Here is a 27,005-nt window from a genome sequence, read left to right on the forward strand (position 1 = left end):
TCTCCCAGGTCTCCATCAGCCTTTGGAAGGTTGCTGGAGCATTCTTCAAACCAACATGCATGACTTTAAAGGAGTACAAACCAGCAGGGGTGATGAAGGCAGTCTTGTCCTGACTGAGGGGATCCATTGCCACCTGCCAATATCCGTTGTTCAGATACAGATTACTGAAGACTGTTGCTCCTGGAAGAGATTCCAGTATGTCATTGATGTTTGGTAGAGGGTAGGCATCGCTTTCTGTTATGGCATTCGGCTTCCTGTAATCTACACAGAATCGATATCCACCATCTTTCTTTGGAATCAGGACAACCAGAGAAGCCCATCTGGAAAAGGAAGGTTCCACAACTCCATTAGGCAACATGCTCTTGAGCTGTTCATTGAGAATCACCAGTTTGGCGGGGGACAACCTGTTGGAACGCTGCTTAATGGGGACTTCATGCCGGGTATAGATTTTGTGTTTGAAGACTGTTGTACGCCTGAATGTAAGAGTACAGACCTCACCGTTCAACTCCAACATCTAGGATAGCTGCCACCTCTCATCATCTGACAGACATGCCTTTTCCACTGCTTGTTTGATGTGGGGGGTGTATGGCCGTGATCAGTGTAATAGCCGGGTTCTCTGGCTTCACTGGTGGAACTTGGTCTTTGTCTTTTCATTGTATCTCTGTCTTTGTCATTCTCTTCGTCTTTGTCTTGACCTAGCCGGGACTCTGCATAGTGTAGCAGGCTCCAGCCTGAACTCAGTGCATTTCCAGAGTGAAATGGATGTGGCCAGGAATGGTCAGAGCGCAGACGATAGGATGGTTCGGACATTGAGATGGTCAGTCCACTGAATAATATGAAGTCCAGACCAAGGGCTACAGCAAATGCACGGCTCGGATCTGCAAGAATAGCCGCAGTGAGGTTAATTATCTCATCACGCAGATTTATTTTCATGCCAATCCAGCCCAAGGGAGTGGTAAATTCTCCATTGGCCAAGTACAATGGTCCTTCCTCCCAGGTTCGAAGCTCCTCATGAGGTAATGCCATGTTTTGCCACAGGGCTCCTGCATCAAGATGTAAGTTGCTACTGTGTCGATTATGGCCTTCCCTCTCCAGTTCCTAACAGTCAGAGGAACCAACAGTTGTTGCGGAATAGGAATAAGACAGCTAGTTGAGCTGTCTGCAGCCGGGCTCCAGCCGACCCAATTGTATGCAGCCACCACGCCTTTCTAGACTGTCGGTCTTCTGTCCTTTCTGACCTTTTTTTAAAATACTGACGCTGGCCATAGACAAGGCAAAAACCTGGAGGATGTTGGACTTTACACCTCCAGCACATCACTGGACTTTTGTCTTGGTTCTTGGGCACAAACGGCTGAGACAGTTTAGCCCTAGGAGAGTTGTTGGGATACCGGGATGAGGGAACATGGTTTGGAGGTGGTGCTTCCAGTCCTTCTCAAAAGGAGTCCAAAGACACACCAGATCATCCAGATTCTGAACACGTTCCCGAAGTTGACTGGCAAGGCAGGGACCATGTTTTTAAGAATGAGTTTGACCATCTCATGCTCAGTAATGTCAGCCTTCCATCTCCTACATAGAACACGATAGGAGAAGACAAAGTCCCATATTGGCCCTGCTTCACCCTGTATTCTGTTACGAACCCTTTCCGCCAGTTCATCCTCATAGTCCTCTGAGAGGAAGGCTGAAAGGAATCTTTTTTTAAACTCAGCCTGTGAACATGTCAACCTGGGAGATCTCCCACCAGTCACTTACTGTCCCATGGAGAACACTGCGGAGGGTGGTAAGAACCTCCCAAGTCAATAATGGGCCAGAGAAAGGAAATTATTACTCTTACATAGGAAAAACAGCCAATCAACATCTCCTGGGTTGCCAAACGCGGGGGAAAGGTAGTTTGATAGGGTGGGAGCTCTCTATAGGAGGCATGACAGTGGCAAGGGGTCTTGGGGAAACAGGAGTCCTGTTATTTAACAGTATCTTCAGATGGGTTTTTGTGGTGCTACCTGTTCCTATTCCCTCAATGGCAGAGGGAGACACCTGAAACCCCACCTCTTTAAGGAATACCTAGGATAGGATAAGTAGTCCTTCTCACCCCCCCCCCTAAAAGATTTAGATGCACTATTGTAAAGTGGCTGTTCCACTGGATGTCATAAGGTGAATGCACCAATTTGTAAGTCGCCCTGGATAAGAGCGTCTGATAAATTACTTAAATGTAATGTAAATGCAGAGCCAGTGGCATTGATAAACCCTGAGGTAGGTGCAGTGGATTTGTCCAGAAGGGGAAGCACTGCATTAACTCTTGGTCCAGCTCCTCCAGTTGAAGGTCTGTGGCCTTCTGTGCTTTTTCCATCTCATTAGAGGTCTCCTTTTGTGACTGTTCAATCAAAAATCGTAGTTCCCATGTGAGAGACTTCTTCATGTCCTCCACAACATCTTTCAGATAAACACAAACTTCCTTCACTGACAACTCTGCTCTCTGTTTTTGTTCCTCCTCAAGATAGGTTATGACTAGATGATGGTTAGTTTCTATAAGTGTTTCGAAGTAATTTCCTATTTTTATATGTGGACCTGACAGAGACAATGGAATATTTTCAATGTCTTGACAGTTTAATTTTTTTACATTTGAATTTCAATTTAAAAGCTCTAATCAGTGCAATGTCATTATTTTATAATGCATTTAATGTAAAAAAAAAAAAAAAAGTTTTTAAAATCGAAAACCGTGAATATTTTTTGATCGAATCAAAACCAAAGCGACATCAAAAAGCACAATTTGCTCAGCACTAATGTCAGTCGCATCATAGAGGAAGAGGGGGCCCAACTCGCCGGAAAATCTGTCTCCCTCTGTCTCCGTTTTTCCAAAGAAAGGATAGGCGGGAGCGAGGCAGCCCGCCATGCCGATTTGTGGACAACGACTCCCATTGTTAGGGCGGCGGAGGGACATGTATCTTGTCAGTATATTCATCATATTTTGTCACATTCACCCGGTATATTTGACGCCACGATGCACTGTAAATTAGCATGAATGATAGCCAACAAGACCAGCCAATCGGAGGATGATTAACGCGCTAACAGGAGCCAATAGGAGTCGAGTTGGGCGTGAGAATGAGAGGTTTTTGTCCACTAGAACACATTTGAGAGTCGTGACTCACTGTCTGAACCATTCTTCACGACCGACACCCAACGCATTTGGAATATATTACTTCATATTTATTCTATATCTAGCTAGCTTAGTTATAAACAGCGCCACGATTTAGCTTGATAGGATTGACATGTTACATTTTCGGTCTTCGGTACTGCTCAAGGAGTTGTTTCAATCTAACCTGAAGCGCCCTTTGACAGGTATCGCCAGAAAGACATCACCATCAGTCGCGTATTGCTTTAGCATCGCCTGTACAGATGTCAGATCCGTGACCAAAGTAAAGTGTCTCCAGCATGCGGTTGGATGGAGAGCTGCGCCATACACTACCAACGCCCACGGAACTCGGAACCTCTCCACCAAGAGCGACGACGGTTCGGTGCCACCGCCAACGGACACCAAAAATGACACCTCCACCAGCAATGAAACCGCCACCAAGGAGGCAGCTGCCGAGAAGTGAGTACCGTTATCTAGCCGGTACAGCTGATAAAGCTATTAAATTATATTTACGGGGGGGGTCCTTAACGTTCTATCCAGAATAATCACATGGACCGAGTCTAGCAAGCTAGATTGATTTCTAATGAACCTCAATAAATTATGCAGTCCTCATTTGTCTAGAGATGTTGTTAACCTGACCTGTGTGTTCTGACAGTTTCAGTTCTGAAGAGTCAGAGACCCACATTACATCAGTCCCGCACACCTGCTCCCTTTACAGGCCTAGATCTATGTTCATTTAGTCATTTCATTTAGAAGGTTATGCATTTGGGATGTTATGAAATGACAATGTCTATGAAACAGCACTGTTATAATATTATAACAGTAATAGCCTATAATAACATGACTACGGAACAGTTAATCTCTGTCATGAATCATTGTAAAGCCAGGTACGCTCCTTCAGGCCTTAGCCTATATCAGAAAGGGATTTTCATTTTTTTCATCAATGACACCTAGAGGTCGGTCATCAAGCTGTGTTTCTATTGTTTGCTCTAGAGAAAGCGCTCTCCACCTGTTCTCTCTGTTATGAGTGTCATTCTACTTGAATACTGAACAGCCCCTCTCATTCTATAGTTTCTTGCAGGCTATATAGCATGGTGATAATGGCATGATAATAACAATTTGTTAGGTGTTTCAGCAACTTGTATGTCCTGGACACAGACTTCTACATTGGAAGTCTCCGCTTGAGTTGGCATATCATGATTGTCTTATCAGATAGTGAGTATTTGTTCTCGTCGTGTTAGGCCAGCTGATAAGGTAGGCTATTTATTTACCTCCCTCCTCTGCCAAAGGCAACTGTCCAATATTAGTGCTGTCCGTGGTGGCAGGGACCACTTTGCGATTTAAAAAGACCTTGGTAAAGGGTAGGCTATTGAATGTCCATTATGAGCAAATAATTTGATCAAATCTCCTCTCAGCCAATCTTGCAGGAGTCAAGACACTTTAGAATCCTGGAAGTCTATTACCACGGAGACAGTCACAGATCTGGCACTGCAGACTGGGCAGAGTGGTGCTTGCTGCATCAGAATGGGTAGAATGGCATTTTGGATCTAGTGTGACAGTCAGTGGGGATTTGGGAATGGGGATGGATGTCATCTAGGGGGCTACCATTTTGGATCTAGTGTGACAGTCAGTGGGGATTTGGGAATGGGGATGGATGTCATCTAGGGGGCTACCATTTTGGATCTAGTGTGACAGTCAGTGGGGATTTGGGAATGGGGATGGATGTCATCTGGGGGGCTACCATTTTGGAATTATAATGGATGTGGCTTTACATGGTCATCAGGATTAATACCTTGTAGCCTATCTCTCTGACAATGGATCCGTTTCCTAGCATTTAGGCCTAGCTTTAATATACTTGGTGGGATCTTAGGAATGGAGGGATCTTACACCCAATTTAGATGTGAAATCATTAGGCCATACCAACTAGTCTGACTGGGGTAATGCCAGTTTATTGCATAATTTCTCACTGCAAAAAACATAACCATTCCCTGTTGCCAAATCCTGCCCATCCCCTTGTGCAGCTGTCACACGTGGGCATTGCTACTATTGCCCCTGTTGGTGGCTTGAATTTGAGCATCATGTCATAGTCACCTCCTGGGAGAGCTGGTACAGCGAACAGTAATACAGTAGCCCCAGACAGGAACAAGATAAGAGAGTTCTCTCTAGACCCAGTTTCTAATCATACATAACATTTGATGGCTCATTTTGATTCATTCTCCCACAGACAGTTACAGGTATCCTATCCTACTCAGTCAACTGTGTGCTGTGAATGGAGTCGCTCTTATGAGAAAAACAAAATAATCACTCGATAATGGGGCCAGGAACTCCTGAGTTCACTCATGCATTTTACTGCAGACAGGTGTAGAGTCGACCTAGGCTATTAATGCCACCAGGAATAGGCTCGCTCTCTCTGTCACATCCAGTCAGTTTGCTTTTTCACAGAAAACAAATGCATCTACTGGTAATGATATGCCTCATTGCCCATAGCTTAACTTGTTTTATCCATAGTCAATTTGCTTTAGCTGTTGTCAAACCAGCTGTAGTACATTATTGACAACAACAACATCCTCCATCAGGGTAGGTTCAATCACAGATACACAAACATTAGGCCTAGTCAGTCCAAATGGGTCCTCTGCTGGAAGGTAGCCTAGGTAGGCCTATAGCAGAATTATCAATGCACAGTCTGGTCAATTTAAAGGTTTTTCCTTTTCTGGTTTTGCCCTGGGTTGCATTGTGTTAGCGTGTGCAGCTGCAGCATATTGTTAGTGAATGGAGATTGAGTCCTTCAGACTCTGCCCTGACTCAGATTGATTTTTGTGGTTCCCTCCTGTCAACAGACGATGATCAATGCACTTCGGACCAATTCACCAGTGACATCTTGGAGGTAGTGAAACCAGGCTGTGATGAATTGGGTCGAATAAAAATGGTAGCCAAAAATGACTCCATCAAGTCGGTTAATGTTTGTGTCGGGCGCAAACGTATTCATCAGAGCGCTGCCTTGAAGTTGCAAGCATTTAGCGTCTATGACCATGTTATTACTGTCACACGTTAATTCAAGAATTGTCTTTTGCACAGATTGTTCATTTCATTTGGTCACAGTTCAAGTAGTCACGCTGCCTTGAACTCCAGTGTATATAAATAGCACAGGAGATGTAACACACTGACTGTAGGGCTAGGCTTGGCAGACTTCCCAAGTAGTAATGAGGATCAGTGACACCAAGTCGTAGCCTCTGGTCTCCAGAAAATATGGCCAGGGATACCAAGCTCTCTCTTTGCAGGACAGACCCGAAAGTGGGGCAGGCAGTGTGCTGTTGGAGGCTGAGGGCTAGGCTATGTGGTGGGATCCGCGCAGTCCTTCTGATGAGGCACACACTCTACATGCTGCACACAGTTGACCTCACAAAGCTGCAGGGAGGTCGAGGCAGTGGAAGGGGAAGAGAGGGGAGGGAGGAAGGCCAGCTAAGGCTGGGTGAGAGTTAATTAACGGAGCATCATCAGCACCAGTCCAGATGCTTCACACCTGCTAATAGCCTGTCTGGGTGGACTTCCTATTATCCTGGGGCAAGGGCTTGGAGACATGAAGCAGAGAGGGTGCTGTTTTGTTTTACAGTGTGCTTTTCTGGAAGGGAATAATGATTTTTCTTCAGGTTCTGCCGTGCCATGGTTTTCACTGGTGTTGTGCAGTTTTGGATGCGTCCTAAATATTGAATGTGTTTGTTAATCCATGAATCTGTGTGTCTTATCAGTAAGCCTATCTGCTTGATGATGATGATGCACATTGTCACTGAGTTTGTTCTAATGCCACTCACTTACTCTGCATATTTTCTCTCCTTTTTTTTCATTTGATCGGCTTGCTTTGCCTTGGTGTGTAAGTATATGTCTCAATTTATATACAGTATTTGTTCTCATGTAGATGTACTGTAGTTTTTCCAGGCTAAGCCTTGCTGCTGCTGAGTGCTCTCTCTTCAATTCTCTACCTCGAAATGTGCTCAGCCTCTACAAGCGACTGCGCTTGGCTTCCCCAGCCGTCCCACCGACCGTTTGTTCTCGCGTTCCTCCCCGGCAGGCATCAGCAATCCAGAAATGACTCCAGAAATGGACCGAGGACCACAATCAAATAGGCCTTGTCAAAACATTTGACATGGAAATGATAAAGGATCATAATCATTCAAGAATAGGACTCAAAACAAACGAATGCGGCTTAAAAAATCTCCAAACTGGAAGAGATCCTATTAAACAACAACAAACTGAAAGATATGCAGTGTCCGGAGTCTGAGTCATTCCTGGGTAGCTGATGAGGGGATTTGACCCTCTACCTCTTATCAGTTTTCAAAACGTTGTGATGTCTTCATCGCTAGGGCAGGCTACGGAGCTGGGTTACTATAGCTCTATTGCCTGTCTGTCCCATGATGCATTGCGGGACTGACTTAGCCTGAGCTGCCACCCTCCTCCCTCAGAGATCCTATTTGGTGTATGGTGAATCATGATGGAATACATACTCCTCGTTTAGGCCTAACTACAGTATTCCACCTATCTATCTACCTCTAACATACTGTACTAACTCTCCTCTCCCAGAGTGAGTGGAACAGATTTGGAGCTGCTATGCATAATACCAGTCTGTAAATAGGCTAATGACTCACTCAAAGCCCCCGGGCATTAGCTAAAACTTGACACTATAATTTGTAACTGATATGCATGTATTTAAATTGACATAAAACCAACAAAGTCGACCTTAATTCTGATTGAAGAGCCATGCCAACAAGATATTGTCGAGAAAAATTCTCCAAACTCTCCTTGAACTATCTGACTGGTGTTTTGGGAGCAGTGTTCAAACCCTTTCCTTAAAGCCGGGGCCGTAACGTGAAATACTCACCACCTCTCCTCTACAGTATTATAGCTAGTTAATCCCGGCCCCCTGCTGCAGTTCCCCATTGCCTTTAGAGAACCCTGGCCTTTCCTGACTGTGTGTGTGTGTGTGTGTGTGTGTGTGTGTGTGTGTGTGTGTGTGTGTGTGTGTGTGTGTGTGTGTGTGTGGTGTGTCCCAGGAGAAGGAAGGCAGGCATCCTGCCCAGTCTGGAGGATTTGCTCTTCTACACCATTGCCGGGGGCGCTGAAAAAATCCCGGCTCACAAATTCACCACAGTGAGTGTCAGGCAAGAGCCAACCAGGCAGCCACATGGTTGAGCCAGCTGGATGGTAGTATAGCAATGGTGCCTGCTGTGTCATGATTACTGCCACAGTCTTATACTGTATATCTGAATATAAGGCTTGTTACTACGCTGCCTGTACCAGGAAGCAATAGCTCACTCATGTGTGGCCCCTTGCTTGGGGTGACATTTATAGAATTAGATTCTTGTCAGATTAGAATTCATTCTATTTCTATGGTGAAATGTTGATCTCCCTCTATCTGGCATGGAAGAGCAGTTTATTCAATAGGCCTTATTAGTCTTGACATTTACATTGGATCCCTTTAGAAATATAGCGTACTATTCCGGTCAATTGCCAAGTTATAAACTTGTTATAAGCATGACAAACAGAATAAACGTGTTGTAAACATGTAATAAACATGATACCCGTCAGCCCCCTGACAAGAGCTATACTTTCTGCAGGCGCTGAAAGCCACAGGGCTTCGGACCGGAGACCCCCGGCTGAAGGAATGTATGGAGAACCTGAAAGTCATCATGAAGACCACGTCAGACGGAAACCTGGACCGACACCTCTTCAAGAAGTAAGTCCAGTCTAGAACTGGGATGTAGAACAGACGCTAGAAGTAATGTTTATCAAGCCTACTTCAAGAAGAAAGACAGTCTAGAACTGGGATGTAGAACAGATGCTAGAAGTACTGTTTATCAAGACTACTTCAAGAAGTAAGACACTAGAGCTGGGTTCTATAACAAGTTGCTTCTAGTTCCACACCACTCTAGACATTAGACCTAGAATAGAAGTCTTTAGTGGTCATTTGATATATCAAGCACCGGTCATCATTTAGTCATTTTTGTGCCTCCTTTATTTGAACACAGTCAATGTAGGCCATAAATTATTCAGATTCCTTAGAAGTATTTGCTCAATGCATTTCAAGTCATTAATTATTCATAATATTTCAGGCTTTTATAAGGAAGCATGTTATAGTCAAGTCCTTTCAGATTGTCAAGGTCATATCAATCCCATTCATTTGAACATGTCCTTTTTTACAAAAATAGTCAATGGCGATTTTTGTCAAGAGACTCATCTCTATGATCACAAGAACTGTCCTTTCCAGATCAGCTGATATTTGCTTCAAAAAGAGTGTTCCTGTTTACAACCCTAGGACATACCATGTGACAGCACACATAGCCCAGTGACCGTTTGAGAAAGCACTCTGTAGGCAAGCCACCCTGCAGGATACAGATCATAAGACAACACACTAGGAGCTACACAAACATGCTAGGAGGAGCTGCACTAGCTTTGACTGAAAGCCATCTAGGAGGCAACGATTTATAGGCAAGAGAAGCCTATACAGTAAACACAGCAGTGGGCGCATACAGTAGCAGGGAGAGGACAGGGTAAATAGATATCTGATTTCATACAGTAGCAGGGAGAGGACAGGGTAAATAGATATCTGATTTCATACAGTAGCAGGGAGAGGACAGGGTAAATAGATATCTGATTTCATACAGTAGCAGACAGGGAGAGTTTCATACAGACAGGGTAAATAGATATCTGATTTCATACAGTAGCAGGGACAGGGACAGGGTAAATAGCAGGGAAAGGACAGGGTAAATAGATATCTGATTTCATAGCAGGAGAGGACAGTATTTCATACAGTAGGGAGAGGACAGGGTAAATAGATATCTGATTTCATACAGTAGCAGGGAGAGGACAGGGTAAAAAGATATCTAATTGCATACAGTAGCAGGGAGAGGACAGGGTAAATAGATATCTGATTTCATACAGTAGCAGGGAGAGGACAGGGTAAATAGATATCTGATTTCATACAGTAGCAGGGAGAGGACAGGGTAAATAGATATCTGATTTCATACAGTAGCAGGGAGAGGACAGGGTAAATAGATATCTGATTTCATACAGTAGCAGGGAGAGGACAGGGTAAATAGATATCTGATTTCATACAGTAGCAGGGAGAGGACAGGGTAAATAGATATCTGATTTCATACAGTAGCAGGGAGAGGACAGGGTAAATAGATATCTGATTTCATACAGTAGCAGGGAGAGGACAGGGTAAATAGATATCTGATTTCATACAGTAGCAGGGAGAGGACAGGGTAAAAAGATATCTAATGGCATACAGTAGCAGGGAGAGGACAGGGTAAATAGATATCTGATTTCATACAGTAGCAGGGAGAGGACAGGGTAAATAGATATCTTTCATACAGTAGCAGGACAGGGAGATATCTGATTTCATACAGTACAGGGAGAGGACAGGGTAAATAGATATCTGATTTCATACAGTAGCAGGGAGAGGACAGGGTAAATAGATATCTGATTTCATACAGGCAGGGAAGGATATGTCATAACAGTAGCAGGGAGAGGACAGGGTAAATAGATATCTGATTTCATACAGTAGCAGGGAGAGGACAGGGTAAATAGATATCTGATTTCATACAGTAGCAGGGAGAGGACAGGGTAAATAGATATCTGATTTCATACAGTAGCAGGGAGAGGACAGGGTAAATAGATATCTGATTTCATACAGTAGCAGGGAGAGGACAGGGTAAATAGATATCTGATTTCATACATACAGTAGATTTCATACAGTAGCAGGAGAGGACAGGGTAAATAGATATCTGATTTCATACAGTAGCAGGGAGAGGACAGGGTAAATAGATATCTGATTTCATACAGTAGCAGGGAGAGGACAGTAGCAGGGAGAGGACAGGGTAAATAGATATCTCTGATACAGTAGCAGGGAGAGGACAGGGTAAAGATATCTGATTTCATACAGTAGCAGGGAGAGGACAGGGTAAATAGATATCTGATTTCATACAGTAGCAGGGAGAGGAGTAAATAGATATCTAATTTCATATACAGTAGCAGGGAGGACAGGGTAAATAGATATCTGGTTTCATACAGTAGCAGGGAGAGGACAGGGTAAATAGATATCTGATTTCATACAGTAGCAGGGAGAGGACAGGGTAAATAGATATCTGATTTCATACAGTAGCAGGGAGAGGACAGGGTAAATAGATATCTGATTTCATACAGTAGCAGGGAGAGGACAGGGTAAATAGATATCTGATTTCATACAGTAGCAGGGAGAGGACAGGGTAAAAATAGATATCTAATGATTTCATACAGTAGCAGGGAGAGGACAGGGTAAATAGATATCTGATTTCATACAGTAGACAGGGAGAGGACAGGGTAAATAGATATCTGATTTCATACAGTAGCAGCAGGACAGGGAGATTTCATACAGTAGCAGGACAGGGTAAATAGATATCTGATTTCATACAGTAGCAGGGAGAGGACAGGGTAAATAGATATCTGATTTATCTAGCAGGGAGAGGACAGGGTAAATAGATATCTGATTTCATACAGTAGCAGGGAGATGACAGGGTAAATAGCAGGGAGAGGACAGGGATATCTGATTTCATACAGTAGCAGGGAGAGGACAGGGTAAATAGATATCTGATTTCATACAGTAGCAGGGAGAGGACAGGGTAAATAGATATCTGATTTCATACAGTAGCAGGGAGATGACAGGGTAAATAGATATCTGATTTCATACAGTAGCAGGGAGAGGACAGGGTAAATAGATATCTCATGTCATATAACATCTTATACAAATCTATGAGCTAATTCCTCACAGTTATCTATTCCCTGTATCATGTGTACAATAACAATGTAGTAATATATTCCATTTAGCAGACGCTTTGATCCAAAGCGACTTGCATGCATAGAGTTTCTTATGGGATATCTGGTTTCCAGTAGCAGGGAGAGGTATTGAACCCTTGACCCTGGCATTGCAAGTGCCATGCTCTACCAACTGAAGCACACAGGACTCCCATGTGTTACACTAGTCATAAGGTGACTCTGGTACCTAAGATAAAGACCACTGTCACCTTTTCTCTCCCAGGTGTGTCCAGAGCAACATCGTGCTGCTCACCCAGGCCTTCAGGAAGAAGTTTGTTATCCCCGACTTTGTGTCCTTCGCCTCCGAAATCGACGCGCTCTATGAGAATGCCAAAAACCTGGGAGGGGGACAGGTGGGTGAGGGAGAGGCCCCAGGGTCAGTGAGACGACATGGTGGTGATGATCATTTCCTGATTAAATGCCCATGGAGAATGGGAAGTGTTGTTATGTTGCCTTTTGTTTTGTTGCGTAGGTGGCTGACTACATTCCCCAGCTGGCCAGGTTCAGCCCGGACCTCTGGGCCGTGTCCATATGCACTGTGGATGGACAAAGGTACAGCAGCTATAGTCATGTTTAACATGCAGTAAACACGTAGCAGCCCACATTTCTATTTCTACAGTTAACTGTACTGACGTATAGTGTTCCTGTCAAACTGCTCACAGCAGCATTGTGACACTGTCCATACCAATGACAAAGTCACACATGGTAAAGTAGCTAATTAGTTACCCCACATAATGAGACATTCATTCATATTGTTCAAATTTGCCTTTGCTTATTGCCTTTAGCTCCTGGTTCTCTCCCCCCACTCATCCCCTCTCTCCATCCCTTCCTCTCTCTCTCTCCATCCCTTCCTCTCTCTCTCCCCATCCCCTCCTCTCTCTCTCTATCCCTTCTTTAGACACACAGCGGGTGACACCAAAGTCCCGTTCTGCCTGCAGTCGTGTGTAAAGCCGCTGAAGTACGCCATCGCCGTGCACGACCACGGGACAGAGTATGTGCACCGTTTCATTGGCAAAGAGCCCAGCGGCCTGCGCTTCAACAAACTATTCCTCAACGAGGAAGGTGAGGGTCGCACGTGTAGAGATATAAAATACTAGAGTGGCCGGGTGTCATACAACCGACAGAGCTTCAGAATGAGATTCTGTAATTCTATGGTCGCAGGCAGCACCAGTCTGTCTGGAGCTCCACGGCTCGCTGTGTGGCTGTTCATTTCACACGCAGAACTGATAACAGAGGTGTTCGTCACAATGCAGTGTTGCTGAGGTGGTCCTATTTTACTCCAAACCTATAGCATACCCTGTGAAAAGACATTGGACAAGGCAGTTGTCCGGGTTGATTGAGAGAAAGTAGTCCCTCTGGGTGGGTTGTCATGTGATTCAATGCAAGGTGATCCGGCCTGTGGTGCAGTCTGTTGCCATGGTAGTGTTATGTAATCTTAATGAGAGGTGTTGGTGCAGCCGGATAGAATCAGTACATCGGCTCTCAATGTCCATACGCTCTACTCAAATCTGCAATAGTCTACGTAGACCTGGAGAAGAACACCAACCTCATGTATCATGTCTTTGATAAGATCCTAGGTTTTAAAGCTGGAATCCGTACTCTGTGAAACGGCCACGTCCGTTTGCTATATTACAACAACGGACACTGTTTTATTCCCTCGGACATCGTATGCAATGTGATTATTATTTTTACCGCGACGTTGGAGGATCCTCTCCTCCGTCTCATCAACGAAACAAATGCAATAACAACTGTGCTGGCAGTGAACAGTGTCAATGCGTCGCCTTCTGTTGATGTCAGCTTCGAGTATGAAGCGCGTACAGGAGCTGTATGGAGAGCAGCAGTTTGTCAAGCGCTCTCAAATCGAGCACGAGTTTCCAATGAAATCAAGGCAATGTAAACTCATTGCTCCGAATGCTGTGTTGGTTTGGTAAAGGATGCTGTCTGAGCTCTGTAGATTGTGACTCGGGTTTAGTACAGGGTTTCAGTAAATCCCAGGTCGGTTTTGGTTGTTGGCCATGTTATCTAATCAGTTTAGGCAACCTGCTAGCAGTGGTAGGAATGTTTTTTTTTTTTTTCCCTCTCTCTTTTGTGTGGGATTGCATAAGAAGATTAAAGGGGTTTAGGGGAAGGGAAGAGGAAGTGGCGTAACACAACAGACCTACAGTACAGCCAGTACTGAGCTGTGTGTTCATGGCTGTGTTCCTCAATATCACTAGTATGGTCTCTAGAATACAAAAGGCAGCCGTGGTCCCATCAGCATTCATTCATTATCCACCTGATTTGTTGTTCTGCTCATTTCCTCACTTCAAGTTCAAAGTTACATGATCTTTGGGCATATTTGCTTCTAACATTGAATGTGTTGTGTGGTGATTGTGCAGAAACTGTGACCTTGCTGTGTGTGAACGTGTACTCTGTCCTCTGCATTTGCAGACATGTTATAATGTAACACACTGATTTCCACAGATAAACCACATAACCCTATGGTTAACGCCGGTGCGATTGTGTGCACGTCCCTCCTAAAGGTAAATAACATTTGAATTTCAGATAATAATAATGTATTATTTTTATTTTTTTTTGGGGGGGGACATTTGTTTAAAAAAGAAACGTCGAACCATGCCTTTGGTTCAGTACAGTGAGTAGTTGTACCAATAGTAGGCTACATAAAACATCAGGTCAATTCTATACGTACCTCGTTACCTTCTGAGTGACAAAGTTGTATTGAATTACATTTGAAATAAATTAAATGACAGGGAGGACTTCATTGCTTTAGCCAGATTACCAGCTTGCACTGTATTGTATATGGAGAGATTAAGACTATAGATCATCCCGCTGAAAGGGGATTTGTTTGGTGAAAGCATCAGTGATCCGCCTGCCTCTCAGTTATGCACATAGCCCATGCAGTACACACAAGGCTGAGTTTGTGTGAGACAGCGCTAGCGTGTCAGGCAACGGGCCTCTGATTGGTCTAACCAGCCCAGCCATATAGATAAAGAAATACATTTAATCATGGGTAAAACTGCTTTGGTATATGAATGAAAGATCAATATGTGGGTGTGTTTCTGTGCATCTGTCACCTGCTTAAATCTTATGTCTTTGACCAGGTAGAGGCAAAGCCAAGCTGGCTGGCTATTGGCTGAGAGGAGTAGAATATCTTTGCTATTGGCTATTAGTCAGGAAGTGCTGTTAGAAATAGCTTACTGGGCATCCCGAGTGGTGCAGTGGTCTAAGGCACTGCATCGCAGTGCTAGCTGTGCCACTAGAGACTCTGGGTTTGAGTCCAGGCTCTGTCGCAGCCGGCCGCGACTGGGAGACCCACGGGGCGGCGCACAATTGGCCCGGCGTCGTCTGCGTTAGGGAAGGATTTGGCCGGCAGGGATGTCCTTGTCCCATCATGCACTAGTGATTCCTGTGGCGGGCCGGGCGCAGTGCATGCTGACATGGTCACCAGGTGCACGGTGTTTCCTCCGACACATTTGTGCGGCTGGCTTCCGGGTTAAGTGGGCATTGTGTCAAGAAGCAGTGCGGCTTGGTTGGGTTGTGTTTCGGAGGAATCACGGCTCTCGACCTTCGCCTCTCCCGAGTCCATAAGGGAGTTGCAGTGATGAGACAATACTGTAACTACCAATTGGATACCACGAAACAAAAAAAATAATAGCTTACTGTATGGGAGCAGTGCACCCTCTGCTGCTGAAACTGTGATGAATTATCTGTGTGTTTATTATGAGATATTGTAGGGTAAAACACATTCGCCTCCCATGCATTGTAGGTGCCTCGCTGAAGACTAGAACCAAGAGGGGACACGTACATGTATGTTGTGTGCATAAGTCTTCTGTAGTGTTGTTACTACATAACCCACCACCAGCCCATTGATCATATCAACGCGAGGAACTGCGCTTGTTTCATACTAAACTCTCAACAATCACATACCATAAACTAATGATACAAACTCTCTCCAAATGACTTCTCTTTCACCTTCAATGTCTTCAGAGACATAATACTTCATTCTCTGCAGAAATTAGGTTTCATCTCCAATAATTAGTGGCTGCAACCTACTGCAGATGCCTTTTCGCTTACTGTATGTAGCCAAAGCCCATATCTATAACGGTCTGTCTTAGATGAAGACAGGCAGTACATTATCACCTTCAAAACAAGACTAGCACTTATATCCATATTTCAACGTAACATGGCATACGGACCCAGATAGATGAGGCCTGGCTACTCATCAATCTCAACCACAACCAAGCCAAGTTACCGAATGAAGCCTTGCGTTTTCCTGTCTGGTTTGATTTGGGGTTGAACTCTAATGGAAAGGTGCCGTATGATTATCCTGTCTTAAGAGTTTATAGGAGTAACACCTATAAGGAATAACGACTCTATAGTAATTAATGTTAACAAATGTATGTTTTTGTTACTTGTATCATACTGTACACTATGGTACATAGTACAGTACACTAAATATTACACCTAGTGATATACATATGTAGGAACGTAATTTGAGCCGGTTTGCTACAGCAGGGAAATAATCCTGCAGCAATAGGAAATGTGAATTATTATGTGAATTATAATTGACATTTTTTGTAGGGGTTTATATATTTTTCGTTAGGGCAAATCAAGTCTTGACGTTTTAAAGTGGAAATTAGAAACTGTTAATACAATACAAGTTTGCATTTTTCCTGCAATGAGTGATAAATTAAGATCCTACATCTGTAGCCTATTAGTAATTTGGTTATTTGGATGGCAGTCGTTTGACTTGACAGGGTAATGATGTGGTATCTTTCTGCTTAAATCTTCATTATAACCTTAAACCAATCACTGTAAAGGTTGCTAACGGTGGGCTCAATAATCAATCCACTGATTGGATGCCCCTATATTCTAATATGGTCTGGTCTATATTCTAGTAATATAGACCATATATTCTAGTAATATAGACCAGATCCTTCTCTCAAAATGTGGTTCCTGTATGGTAAATCTGGGACTAAACTATGGGAAAATTGTAATGTATTTTTGAAGCCTCGTTTGTGGTTTATTTGTTGTTGCATATTTTACAGCATTAAGATCTGTGGGAAATTATGACCACTGCCACAGGTCAATGACGTTGGTAATTGTTTTACTTAAATTATTCTCCCTATTGAACAACATCTGGATTTGTTATAATATGCTACAGTTTTAGTAGTTGCTATTTGTCACCTGCATTTTACCTGGTTTACAAATCAAATAAACAGAAAGGCAAAAAAAATGTTTTTCAAAATCCTGATTGTACAAACATACCATTGTTTTTAGAGGATTGATTATTTGTGTTTTATTTCTTTGAATGTATTTAACTGGTTTATTTGCACTATTTGTATTATTAGAGTTAAATGTAACGTTTCGTTTCTGTAGTACCTCCTCAGCTCACACTACACATCCCAGAAGTCAGTGTGTTCTACAATATTAAGTGAGGACATCACTAATTAATCTGCACATATAGATCCATAACCTTTCTACACACAGGATTAGCCACACACTAGCATCACATCACTAACTTCCAACAGACACTCAGACCCCTACAGTACAAAGGCTACTTACACTACTACATATTAAGTTCACATATACCTGTCTATGTAGTATTGCAGATATAAGGAATTGCATTTACCTGTGGTGTGTTTTATCCCCATAACAGTCTGGTAGAATGGCCTACACATTGTTTTGCTGATTGTATTTTGGTAGATTATTTTCTCATTTGAAAACCCTTAACTCTTTAATTAGTGATTCATTTCATCTCCAACTAGCTAGTTGCCCAGTAATCCTAAATATTTGTAATATTAGGACTAAACTTATTTCTTTAGGGTACATACTTTTTTTTATTTTTAGAATGATTATTGCTAGATTTTGTAATGATATTGGTAATTTGATCTAGGAATCATTTGAATTTGTCATAAAGTATTCCCACTAGCTAGGCAATATACAATTTCCTGTATATCTAATTTGATATACAGTATGTAGTCATTCATACTGATGTGATCTTCTGTTTCTCTTTTAGCAAGGGGCAAGCAATGCTGAGAAATTTGATTATGTAAGTAACGCTACCCAGTTCTTTTATGTTTAGCCCTACATCTTTGTAATGATGGCTGACTGTTTGGGATGATCATCTTTGTAATGATGGGTGTACTTTGTGACCTTTTGGACTTTGTATTGCAGGTCATGAACTTCATGAACAAGCTGGCAGGAAACGAGTATGTGGGTTTCAGCAATGCCACGTGAGTTCTCAAGGGGAAGAACTGGGGTTGTGGTTTGGTTCAGCACCTTGGCTCACCACCATTGGCCAGGTGCCTTAGTATTCGTCCGTGTTGTTTTCATCACTAGCATTTCTAGTATGATAATAACTTTCAAGTTAGTACTTTATTCTGCTTTAGAATAACACCACAAAAACAACAACCATAGAGATCAATCTGGATCTCAACAACATCAAAAACCATAGCCGCGGGAAGCAGGGGTACTGAGGGTGCTGCAGCAACCCCTAAAAAAGTCTGGATTTTCTTTTTTATACAGTTCACAAAATTGCACTGGGCCTTCACTAGTCCTGTATTAGCAGACCGATATAGCCGTTATTTTTTGCAACCCTAACCCACTTCCTGCAGCGATGTCAAACAACACTATAAGCTTTACTGGTTTTTGTAGTAGAATTGGAACCAAATTGGAATTTTACTTAGTTGAAAGAAGACTCCTGAATGTTCCTGCTCTCTGCACCCAGATTCCAGTCAGAGAGGGAGTCTGGAGATCGTAACTTTGCTATCGGCTACTACCTTAAGGAGAAGAAGGTTGGTGACGGCTGAAACAAGCACACACATTTTACATCAATCATGTAGACATTTTTAATTAGGCATTTACAAGGCATTGTCTGAATGTCAAATCAAACCACTGTTTCTTTCTTAGTGCTTTCCAGAGGGGACAGACATGACCTCCATTTTAGACCTCTACTTCCAGGTGAGTATTTGTATTTGGCAGCAGCTACTCCTCCTGGGGTCCAAACACATTAAGGCAGTGGTTCCCAAACTTTTTATAGCCCCGTACCCCTTCAAACATTCAACCTCCAGCTGCGTACCCTCTCTAGCACCAGGGTCAGCGCACTCTCAAATGTTGTTTTTTTGCCATCTTTGTAAGCCTGCCACACACACACACACTATACGATACATTTATTAAACATAAGAATGAGTGTGAGTTTGTCACTTCCCACGTGCCGGGTTGTGACAAAGAGCTCTTATAGGACCTGGGCACAAGTAATAATATAATAATGATCAATAATTTTGCTCTTTATTTAACCATCTTACATATAAAACCTTTTGTTCATCGAAAATTGAGAATAACTCACCACAGGTTAATGAGGAAGGTGTGCTTGTACGGATGCACATAACTCTACAATGTTGGGTTCTATTGGATAGAGTATCAGTCTTCAACCCTTTTCCACACGCAGTCTGTGCCTGTATTTCGTTGTCATTCTAGTGAGGGTTGAGAATCCACTCTCACATAGGTACGTGGTTGCAAAGGGCATCAGTGTCTTAACAGCATGATTTGCCAAGGCAGGATCCTCTGAGCGCAGCCCCATCCAGAAATCTGGCAGTGGCTCCTGATTTAAATTCCATTTTCACAGAACCGCTTCTTGCAATTTCGATGAGGCTCTCTTGTTCAGATATCGGTATGTGGACTGGTCGCAGGATCATCCGTTTCGGGAAAGTACCTGCGTAATTGCGCACCCAACTCACTCAGGTGCTTTGCTATATCACATTTGACATTGTCTGTAAGCTTGAGTTCATTTGCACACACAGATAATAGACAGAGAATAGCTCCAACTTCTGAATCATAGCCTCAATTTTGTCCCGCACATTGAATATAGTTGCGGAGTCCCTGTAATCCTAGATTCAGATCATTCAGGCGATAAAAACCATCACCCAGGTAGGCCAGTCCTGTGAGAAACTCATCATGCAAGCGGTCAGACAAGTGAAAATTCTGGTCAGTAAAGAAAACTTTAAGCTCGTCTCTCAATTTTAAAAAATGTGTCAATACTTTGCCCCTTTTAACCAGTGCACTTCTTCTGTATGTTATAAAAGCGTTACATGGTCGCTGCCCATATCATTCTCTTCACAGTCCCTACTGTTCCATAAGGTGTTTTTAAAATGTTTTTTCTGATTCTACTGCTTTCATCAGTTACCTGATGTGGAATAGGGTTCCATGTAGTACTGTGCACCTCCCATAGTGTGTTCTAGACTTGGACTGTGAAGAGACCTCTGGTGGCGTGTCTTGTGGGGTATGCATGGGTGTCCGAGCTGTGTGCTAGTCGTTTAAACAGACAGCTCGGTGCCTTCATCTTGTCAGCACTTCTTAATGATGTAATGATGTAATGATGAAGTCAATCTCTCCACCACTTTGAGCCATGAGAGATTTACAGGCGGATTATTGTTGTTAGCTCTCTGTGCACATTTAAAAGGCCAGCCGTGCCTCCCTGTTCTGAGCCAGGTGCAACAGAACTAGGACCTGTGTTGTTAAGAAGGCAGAGCTTTATTAAGGACAGATTTAGCTGCTGTTGTATCAACATGTTTGGACCATGACAGAATTACAATCCAGGGTTACTCCAGGGAATTTAGTCACCTCAACCTGCTCAATTTCCACATTATTCATTAAAAGATTTAGTTGAGGTTTAGTGAATGATTTGCCCCAAATACAATGCTTTTAGTTTTTGAAATATTTAAGACTAACATTCCTTGCCACCCATTCTGAAACTAACTGCAGCTCTGGTGAGTGGTGAGTCATCCAAATACATAGACATCGAGTGAGCATTTTTTTCTGAACATGGTTCAAGTTTGAAGCTGTATCATTTCAATGGGCTTAGTGGAGAAACATCCTGTTTGTGTTTTTCTGTCTCCGTTAGCTGTTACTCCCGATGGTATATTACAAGTTTTCTATTCTTCTCTAGCTGTGCTCCATCGAGGTGACCTGTGAAAGCGCTAGCGTCATGGCGGCCACCCTGGCCAATGGCGGCTTCTGTCCAATCACAGGCGAGCGCGTGCTGGGCCCAGAGGCGGTACGGAACACCCTGAGCCTCATGCACTCCTGCGGCATGTACGACTTCTCGGGACAGTTCGCTTTCCACGTGAGTCTCCCAAGTTCCTTCCCACAAGACTTGTATTTGTTGATTTGACAGGGATCATGTACCCCAGTTTAGCATTGTTTCCTACGGTCTGTTTGGCCTGCTGCTCTTTGCCGTTGTTCCCACCGTGTCTCCAATCTACCTCCATTTAAACATTACACGTTACACTGCAGTAGATCTTCCACTCCGTGATGTTTGTCCATCCACTGCTGTTCATTTACACTGATCTGTTTCGACACCGTGGTCTGCGCTCCCTGTTAACCTCTTCCTCTATGCTGTCTGGCAGGTTGGACTTCCAGCTAAGTCGGGCGTGGCAGGGGGCATCCTGCTGGTGGTGCCCAACGTCATGGGTATCATGTGCTGGTCCCCTCCACTGGACAAGCTGGGTAACAGTGTACGAGGAATCCAGTTCTGCACGGTACGAGAAACTGGTTTTCACTCTGTTGTCTCTCTGTCACTGATCTGATTGATTTGATGATTAGAAAACCAGCAGAAAGCCTGACAGGGATTTGCTCTGGTTCCAGGATCTGGTGTCCCTTTGCAACTTCCACAACTACGACAACCTGAAGCACTTTGTCAAGAAGCTGGATCCTCGCAGGGAGGGCGGAGACCAGAGGGTGAGTCGAGTTTAACTGGGAGCCTCTCTCTCCTTCTGCTCTCTTTTTCTACTTCCCTACGTTCACCAAGGTGCCTTCATGTACATGTAGTCCCATGAAAAGGCTGTGTTTTTTAAAGCAACAGTGCCATCCACTGGAAGATACTGATAGTGCTAAAGGAAAGGGGTTGACATGCAAACTGCCTCTCTGTTGTCTTTCAGGTGAAGTCGGTCATCAATCTTCTGTTTGCTGCGTACACTGGCGATGTGTCTGCACTGAGGAGGTACACAAGCACTGCATTATCTCCATGTTGGCCAACAAGGCCTTGAAAATAAGCCATGAAAGGAAATATGTCATGTTTTAACATCTTTGGAGAGTAAATTCCAAGTCTGTCGCTGTGTCAGACAGAGACCTTGTAAGGTTTCCTGGGGACTAGACGTGGTGTGTGTGTTATTTTGGCTGCCGTACAGTACTCATCACTGTCCTTCTGGGGAATGTGTCCAGGTTTGCTCTGTCTTCCATGGACATGGAGCAGAGGGACTATGACTCCAGGACAGCCCTCCATGTGGCTGCAGCAGAGGGACATGTGGAGGTGGTCAAGTTCCTGTTGGAGGCATGCAGGGTCAACCCTGTTCCCAAAGACAGGTGAGCTTAGATTCAATGGCCTCCGAGACCACCCAGTGTCTGTCAATGTAGCCAAGATCCAATGGACAAGGAGACATATGTTCAACCAGTGTCTGTAACCAGTTTTCCATCCCACTTTGAGAGTAAAGTACATGTTGGATAAGAAATGTCACGACAGGCCGAATGAAAACAACAGCAAATTTGTCAGTAAAAACTTTCCAAATGTCTACAAACCTAATTCGCTAGGCGTGATTGGATATTTGTCTGTAAAATGTATTATGTAAGTAATGGTGATGGAAACGCCTATTATGCGTAAATATTGATATAATAACCATCATATCAAAGTAAACTTGGAGTCACACAATGATATGTTGTGTGGTCCTCCCACCACAACTTGGGAAAGCAGGTTATTAGGCTACAGGTGAAATAAGTTCTGATGAACTTCACAGGGTGGTAAAAGTGCATGGTGATGAGCATGACCTACAGTTGAAGTCAGAAGTTTACATACTCTTAGGTTGGAGTCATTAAAACTCGTTTTTCAACCACTCCACAAATTACTTGTTAAGAAACTAGTTTTGGCAAGTTGGTTAGGACATCTACTTTGTGCATGACAAGTAAGTTTACCAATAATTGTTTACAGACAGATTATTTGACTTATAATTCACTGTATCACAATTTCAGTGGGTCAGAAGTTTACATACACTAAGTTGACTGTGCCTTTAAACAGCTTGGAAAATTCCAGACAATGATGTCATGGCTTTAGAAGCTTTTGATAGGCTAATTGACATCATTTGAGTCAATTGGAGGTGTACCTGTGGATGTATAAACATTGTAGACCTCCACAAGTCTGGTTCATCCTTGGGAGCAATTTCCAAACACCTGAAGGTACCACGTTCATCTGTACAAACAATAGTACGCAAGTATAAACACCATGGGACCACACAGCCGTCATACCGCTCAGGAAGGAGACGCATTCTGTCTCCCAGAGATGAATGAACTTTGGTGCGAAAAGTGCAAAGACTCAGTTACAACTTATTGTGGGAAGCTTGTGGAAGGCTACCCGAAACGCTTGACCCAAGTTAAACAGTTTAAAGGCAATGCTACCAAAAACAAATTGAGTGTGTCAACTTCTGACCCACTGGGAATGTGATGAAAGAAATAAAAGCCAAAAAAAATAATTCTCTCTACTGTTATTCTGACATAAAACAGGGAATTTTTACTAGGATTAAATGTCAGTAATTGTGAAAAATGGAGTTTAAATGTATTTGGCCCAGGTGTATGTAAACTTCCGACTTCGACTGTACATGTATATATTACCTCGACACCGGTACCCCCGCACATTGACTCTGTACCGGGACCCCCTGTATATAGACTCACTATTGTTATTTTACTGCTGCTCTTTAATTATTTGTTACTTTTATTTATTTTTTAGTATTTTTCTTTAAACTGCATTTTTGTTAAGGGTTTGTAAGTAAGCACTTCACTGTAAAGTCTACACCTGTAGTATTCAGCGCATGTGACAAATAAACTGATCTTGTTTTTTTTTTATTCGGTACATGTAACAGCAAAAGTTATTTTTATGTCCACTACGTCATCATGCACAGCCTTTTATCTGCAACAAGCATGGAAACACATTTCTGGTGGGAAAGTGCACACTTTATTTATGCAGATTTGAGAATATTCAAGTGAAAATCTGTCGCCAATTGGATGGAAACGTAGCTAATGTAAAACGTGTCCATTTAAGAGCAGTGTTTACAATGTCTCTTGTCCGTTCCATCAAGGTGGGGTAACACACCGATGGAAGAGGCAGTGCACTTTGGACACCACGACGTTGTGACCATGCTCCAGGACTACAACAACAAGTACAGTCCACCAGGGGGTGCCACTGAGGACAAAGAGAAGGAGATATCAGAGAAGAACATTGATGGCCTACTATGAGCCAACTAATACTCTTATATATATCCATAGAAATAAAATAACTAGAACGGACGTTCCCATTGAAATTATATATACGTGATCTGAGCAGCTTGGTCCTTTCCAGTCATTCTATTTCTATGTCCCCATTAACTATCCGTGTGTGGTCCCTTTGTCACGTCAGTGGTAGGTCACGTATACTGTTGATAATACTGTATTGTTGATTTTGTATAAAAGTATTGTATTTCTAGTATAAAAAAAAAAAGACAATGTGTTTTAAAAAAATATTGACCTTTGACTTTTTCCCGGATGTTTTTTGGGTTGATGTTTCCTTTCGCTTCGCTTTATGTCATACTGCTCACTGTGCAACTCTCCCTCAGTGTGTCAGCACTATGTGTAATGTATTTTCTACATTTAAGTGCACAAAACATTTATCTTTATGTACAACATTGTGTAAAACCTGAACGTATCCATAAGATAACGTGTACATTTATGTAACGTGTGTTTATCCCTGAAAGTAATATATCAGAGGTAGATGGATTCAGTGTAAATACTATTTAATCTGAAGTGATTCTCACTGGCACACCTTTTACCAATTTCCTTCAAAGTCCACACACTGCATTAGGCTTAAGTTGGACTATTTATGAGGCAGAATGCGTGAAACTATTCCACACATTCACAGATCTAGGTAGCCTGGTTGCAAAGCTGTTTGGACTGTATATGGCACTGGCTATACAGGCCAGACAGATCTGGGACCACAGGCTATCTATGGTTTAAGACCTCTGGTCTTTTTGATTTAGGCCTAGTAGCTTCATATGAATTGAAAGTATGGCATTATGTGGAATGAGTTTAGTTTTATTGGTTTGCTATTTGATAGCTAGACATTTTTGCACCTTTTTCTCCAAAATAACAAAATAATTTTTTGATTGTTCTATAATCTTATTTTATTTATTTTTTGAGTTGAAAGGGGGTTATTTGTTTAAAAGTGTCAGCCAAAGCTTTTCTGTACGTTTGCTCCACCTGAATAGTCTAGTTGGCAACTTTTTTAAAAAGCATATTATACGTGAGCCGCCTCAGGAGCAAAATAATTCAACCAGCAGCCATGTGCTCTTTACAGACAGTTCCCACCTAAGTCCAATTTTAGGGAAAAACATAACTCTTCAAATCACTGATTTATCACTTCATGGATACAGCAGTGTCAATGGTGTTGCTATTATGTCTTGTCACACAAGTTTACTTATTTGTCAGATATTTGGTTTTACATGGATTTTATCTTCAGTTATAGACAGTGCATTACACTTTAATGAATGTTTTTAGTTTGGAACAACTCAACGGTGGTCTTTAAATCTTGCCATGCTCACCCAAATGCCTCTTTTGGGTAGAGATAAAATAGTTATCCTTATGGGCCTATATGTAAGCAGATTCTACACATAACTAATGGTTCACTTTTTATGCAGATACGCATATTGATTGTTTTAACAGAGTGTAAAAGTGTAAAATAAACGTATAAGCGTATACTTGAAAAGTCAGGTTGTTTTGGTGAGAACTGTGTGTATATTTGTTTGTTATTGACTATGGGAGGGACAGCGACTACAAATCTGGTAATGACAGAGGACATTGCCATCAAAATCTCAAGCCCTACACTATTGTTCTAAAAGTACCTAAGGCAACTTACTTGTGATTTGATGAATATATATTTATATTGAATAACTCATCAAGTGTTCAGTGTTGCTTTCATTGGATTTGACTTGACTTTGTCTCCCCAGTCCCTGTTGCACAAGAAGCCTCGTACGTATGAGTGTTTATTGTTCCCCTGTGTAGGTGCAGGTCAACTTCAACATTAACTAATTATTTTGAATGTACCACAGGTGTATACTGATGTCATCAGTTTGTTTTCATTCAAGTATATCTGCTTTAGCTGTGTGTTGCAGGCAATGGAGATATATTTATTTCAATGATCAAACAATAAATAAAGAACTTTAAATATGGATATCTCCCTTTACTCCCACTATATTCTTGAATTTAGGCATGTGAAGACTTGGGTATCTTCATTAATTCATTCCAGGAATTTTCAAATGATCACCAAATTAACACCAAAGTATGAATTGCTTCCAGTGCAGTGAGTACATGATTATTTACAGCACCAGTTTATCATTTCAGATATTTAAAACTTGTGAGAAAATTGTACTGTCTGCAGAGAAAGTGAGAATAAATGTACAATTCAAGGCTATCTTGGTTCTTGCAGATGACTGTGACCTCAGACCAATTGACAGTACGCCCAGAACATTGCTCTGGGAACCAAAAGGAGTATCTCAGTTTCAAGTTCCCAGCTTTGAGAGAAGAAGCCTCGTCAGTCACATGCAGGAACCAGTGTTAATAATGAGTAATGTAAATCATGCTTATATGATTGCATCTGTCCTCGTGCTCCTAGACCTTAGTGCTGCTTTTGATACCATCGATCACATTCTTTTGGAGAGATTGGAAACCCAAATTGGTCTACACGGACAAGTTCTGTCCTGGTTTAGATCTTATCTGTCGGAAAGATATCAGTTTGTCTCTGTGAATGGTTTGTCCTCTGACAAATCAACTGTAAATTTCGGTGTTCCTCAAGGTTCCGTTTTGGGACCACTATTGTTTTCACTATATATTTTACCTCTTGGGGATGTTATTCGAAAACAATGTTAACTTTCACTGCTATGCGGATGACACACAGCTGTACATTTCAATGAAACATGGTGAAGCCCCAAAATTGCCCTTGCTAGAAGCATGTGTTTCA

General features: G+C 42.6%; 1 protein-coding gene across 4 annotated transcripts; it reads left to right on the forward strand.

Annotated features, from left to right (window-relative positions):
* Positions 1–3,098: 3,098 nt before the first annotated feature.
* glsa (glutaminase a) lies at positions 3,099–26,219 on the forward strand. 4 transcript variants are annotated; one of them, XM_035755037.2, is made up of 17 exons: positions 3,099–3,586; positions 8,179–8,269; positions 8,737–8,855; positions 12,198–12,327; positions 12,447–12,526; positions 12,873–13,036; positions 14,438–14,496; positions 17,994–18,026; positions 18,152–18,210; positions 18,705–18,771; positions 18,887–18,937; positions 20,922–21,098; positions 21,382–21,513; positions 21,620–21,712; positions 21,913–21,974; positions 22,196–22,336; positions 24,097–26,219. In XM_035755037.2, exons 1-17 carry the CDS (start codon positions 3,264–3,266, stop codon positions 24,251–24,253), a joined length of 1,938 nt encoding a protein of 645 aa, XP_035610930.1. In that variant the 5' UTR covers positions 3,099–3,263; the 3' UTR covers positions 24,254–26,219. The 4 variants fall into 4 exon arrangements, with proteins under 4 accessions (XP_035610930.1, XP_035610929.1, XP_035610931.1 ...); XM_035755036.2 differs by having other exon boundaries at positions 3,103–3,586; positions 8,173–8,269; XM_035755038.2 differs by lacking the exons at positions 3,099–3,586; positions 8,179–8,269; positions 8,737–8,855; ... (1 more) ...; positions 12,447–12,526; positions 12,873–13,036 and adding an exon at positions 13,427–13,862.
* The last annotated feature ends 786 nt before the right edge of the window (positions 26,220–27,005 follow it).

Source organism: Oncorhynchus keta, chromosome 37, assembly GCF_023373465.1.
Source record: "Oncorhynchus keta strain PuntledgeMale-10-30-2019 chromosome 37, Oket_V2, whole genome shotgun sequence".
NCBI lineage: Eukaryota > Metazoa > Chordata > Actinopteri > Salmoniformes > Salmonidae > Oncorhynchus > Oncorhynchus keta.

Excerpts from the sequence above, each read along its gene's own strand:
- glsa (XM_035755036.2), top strand. The coding sequence starts at position 3,264 with ATGTTACATTTTCGGTCTTCGGTACTGCTCAAGGAGTTGTTTCAATCT. Across the intron at positions 18,772-18,886 it reads ACTACCTTAAGGAGAAGAAG|TGCTTTCCAGAGGGGACAGA; the intron begins GTTGGTGACGGC and ends TTTCTTTCTTAG. Across the intron at positions 21,514-21,619 it reads GAGGAATCCAGTTCTGCACG|GATCTGGTGTCCCTTTGCAA; the intron begins GTACGAGAAACT and ends CTCTGGTTCCAG.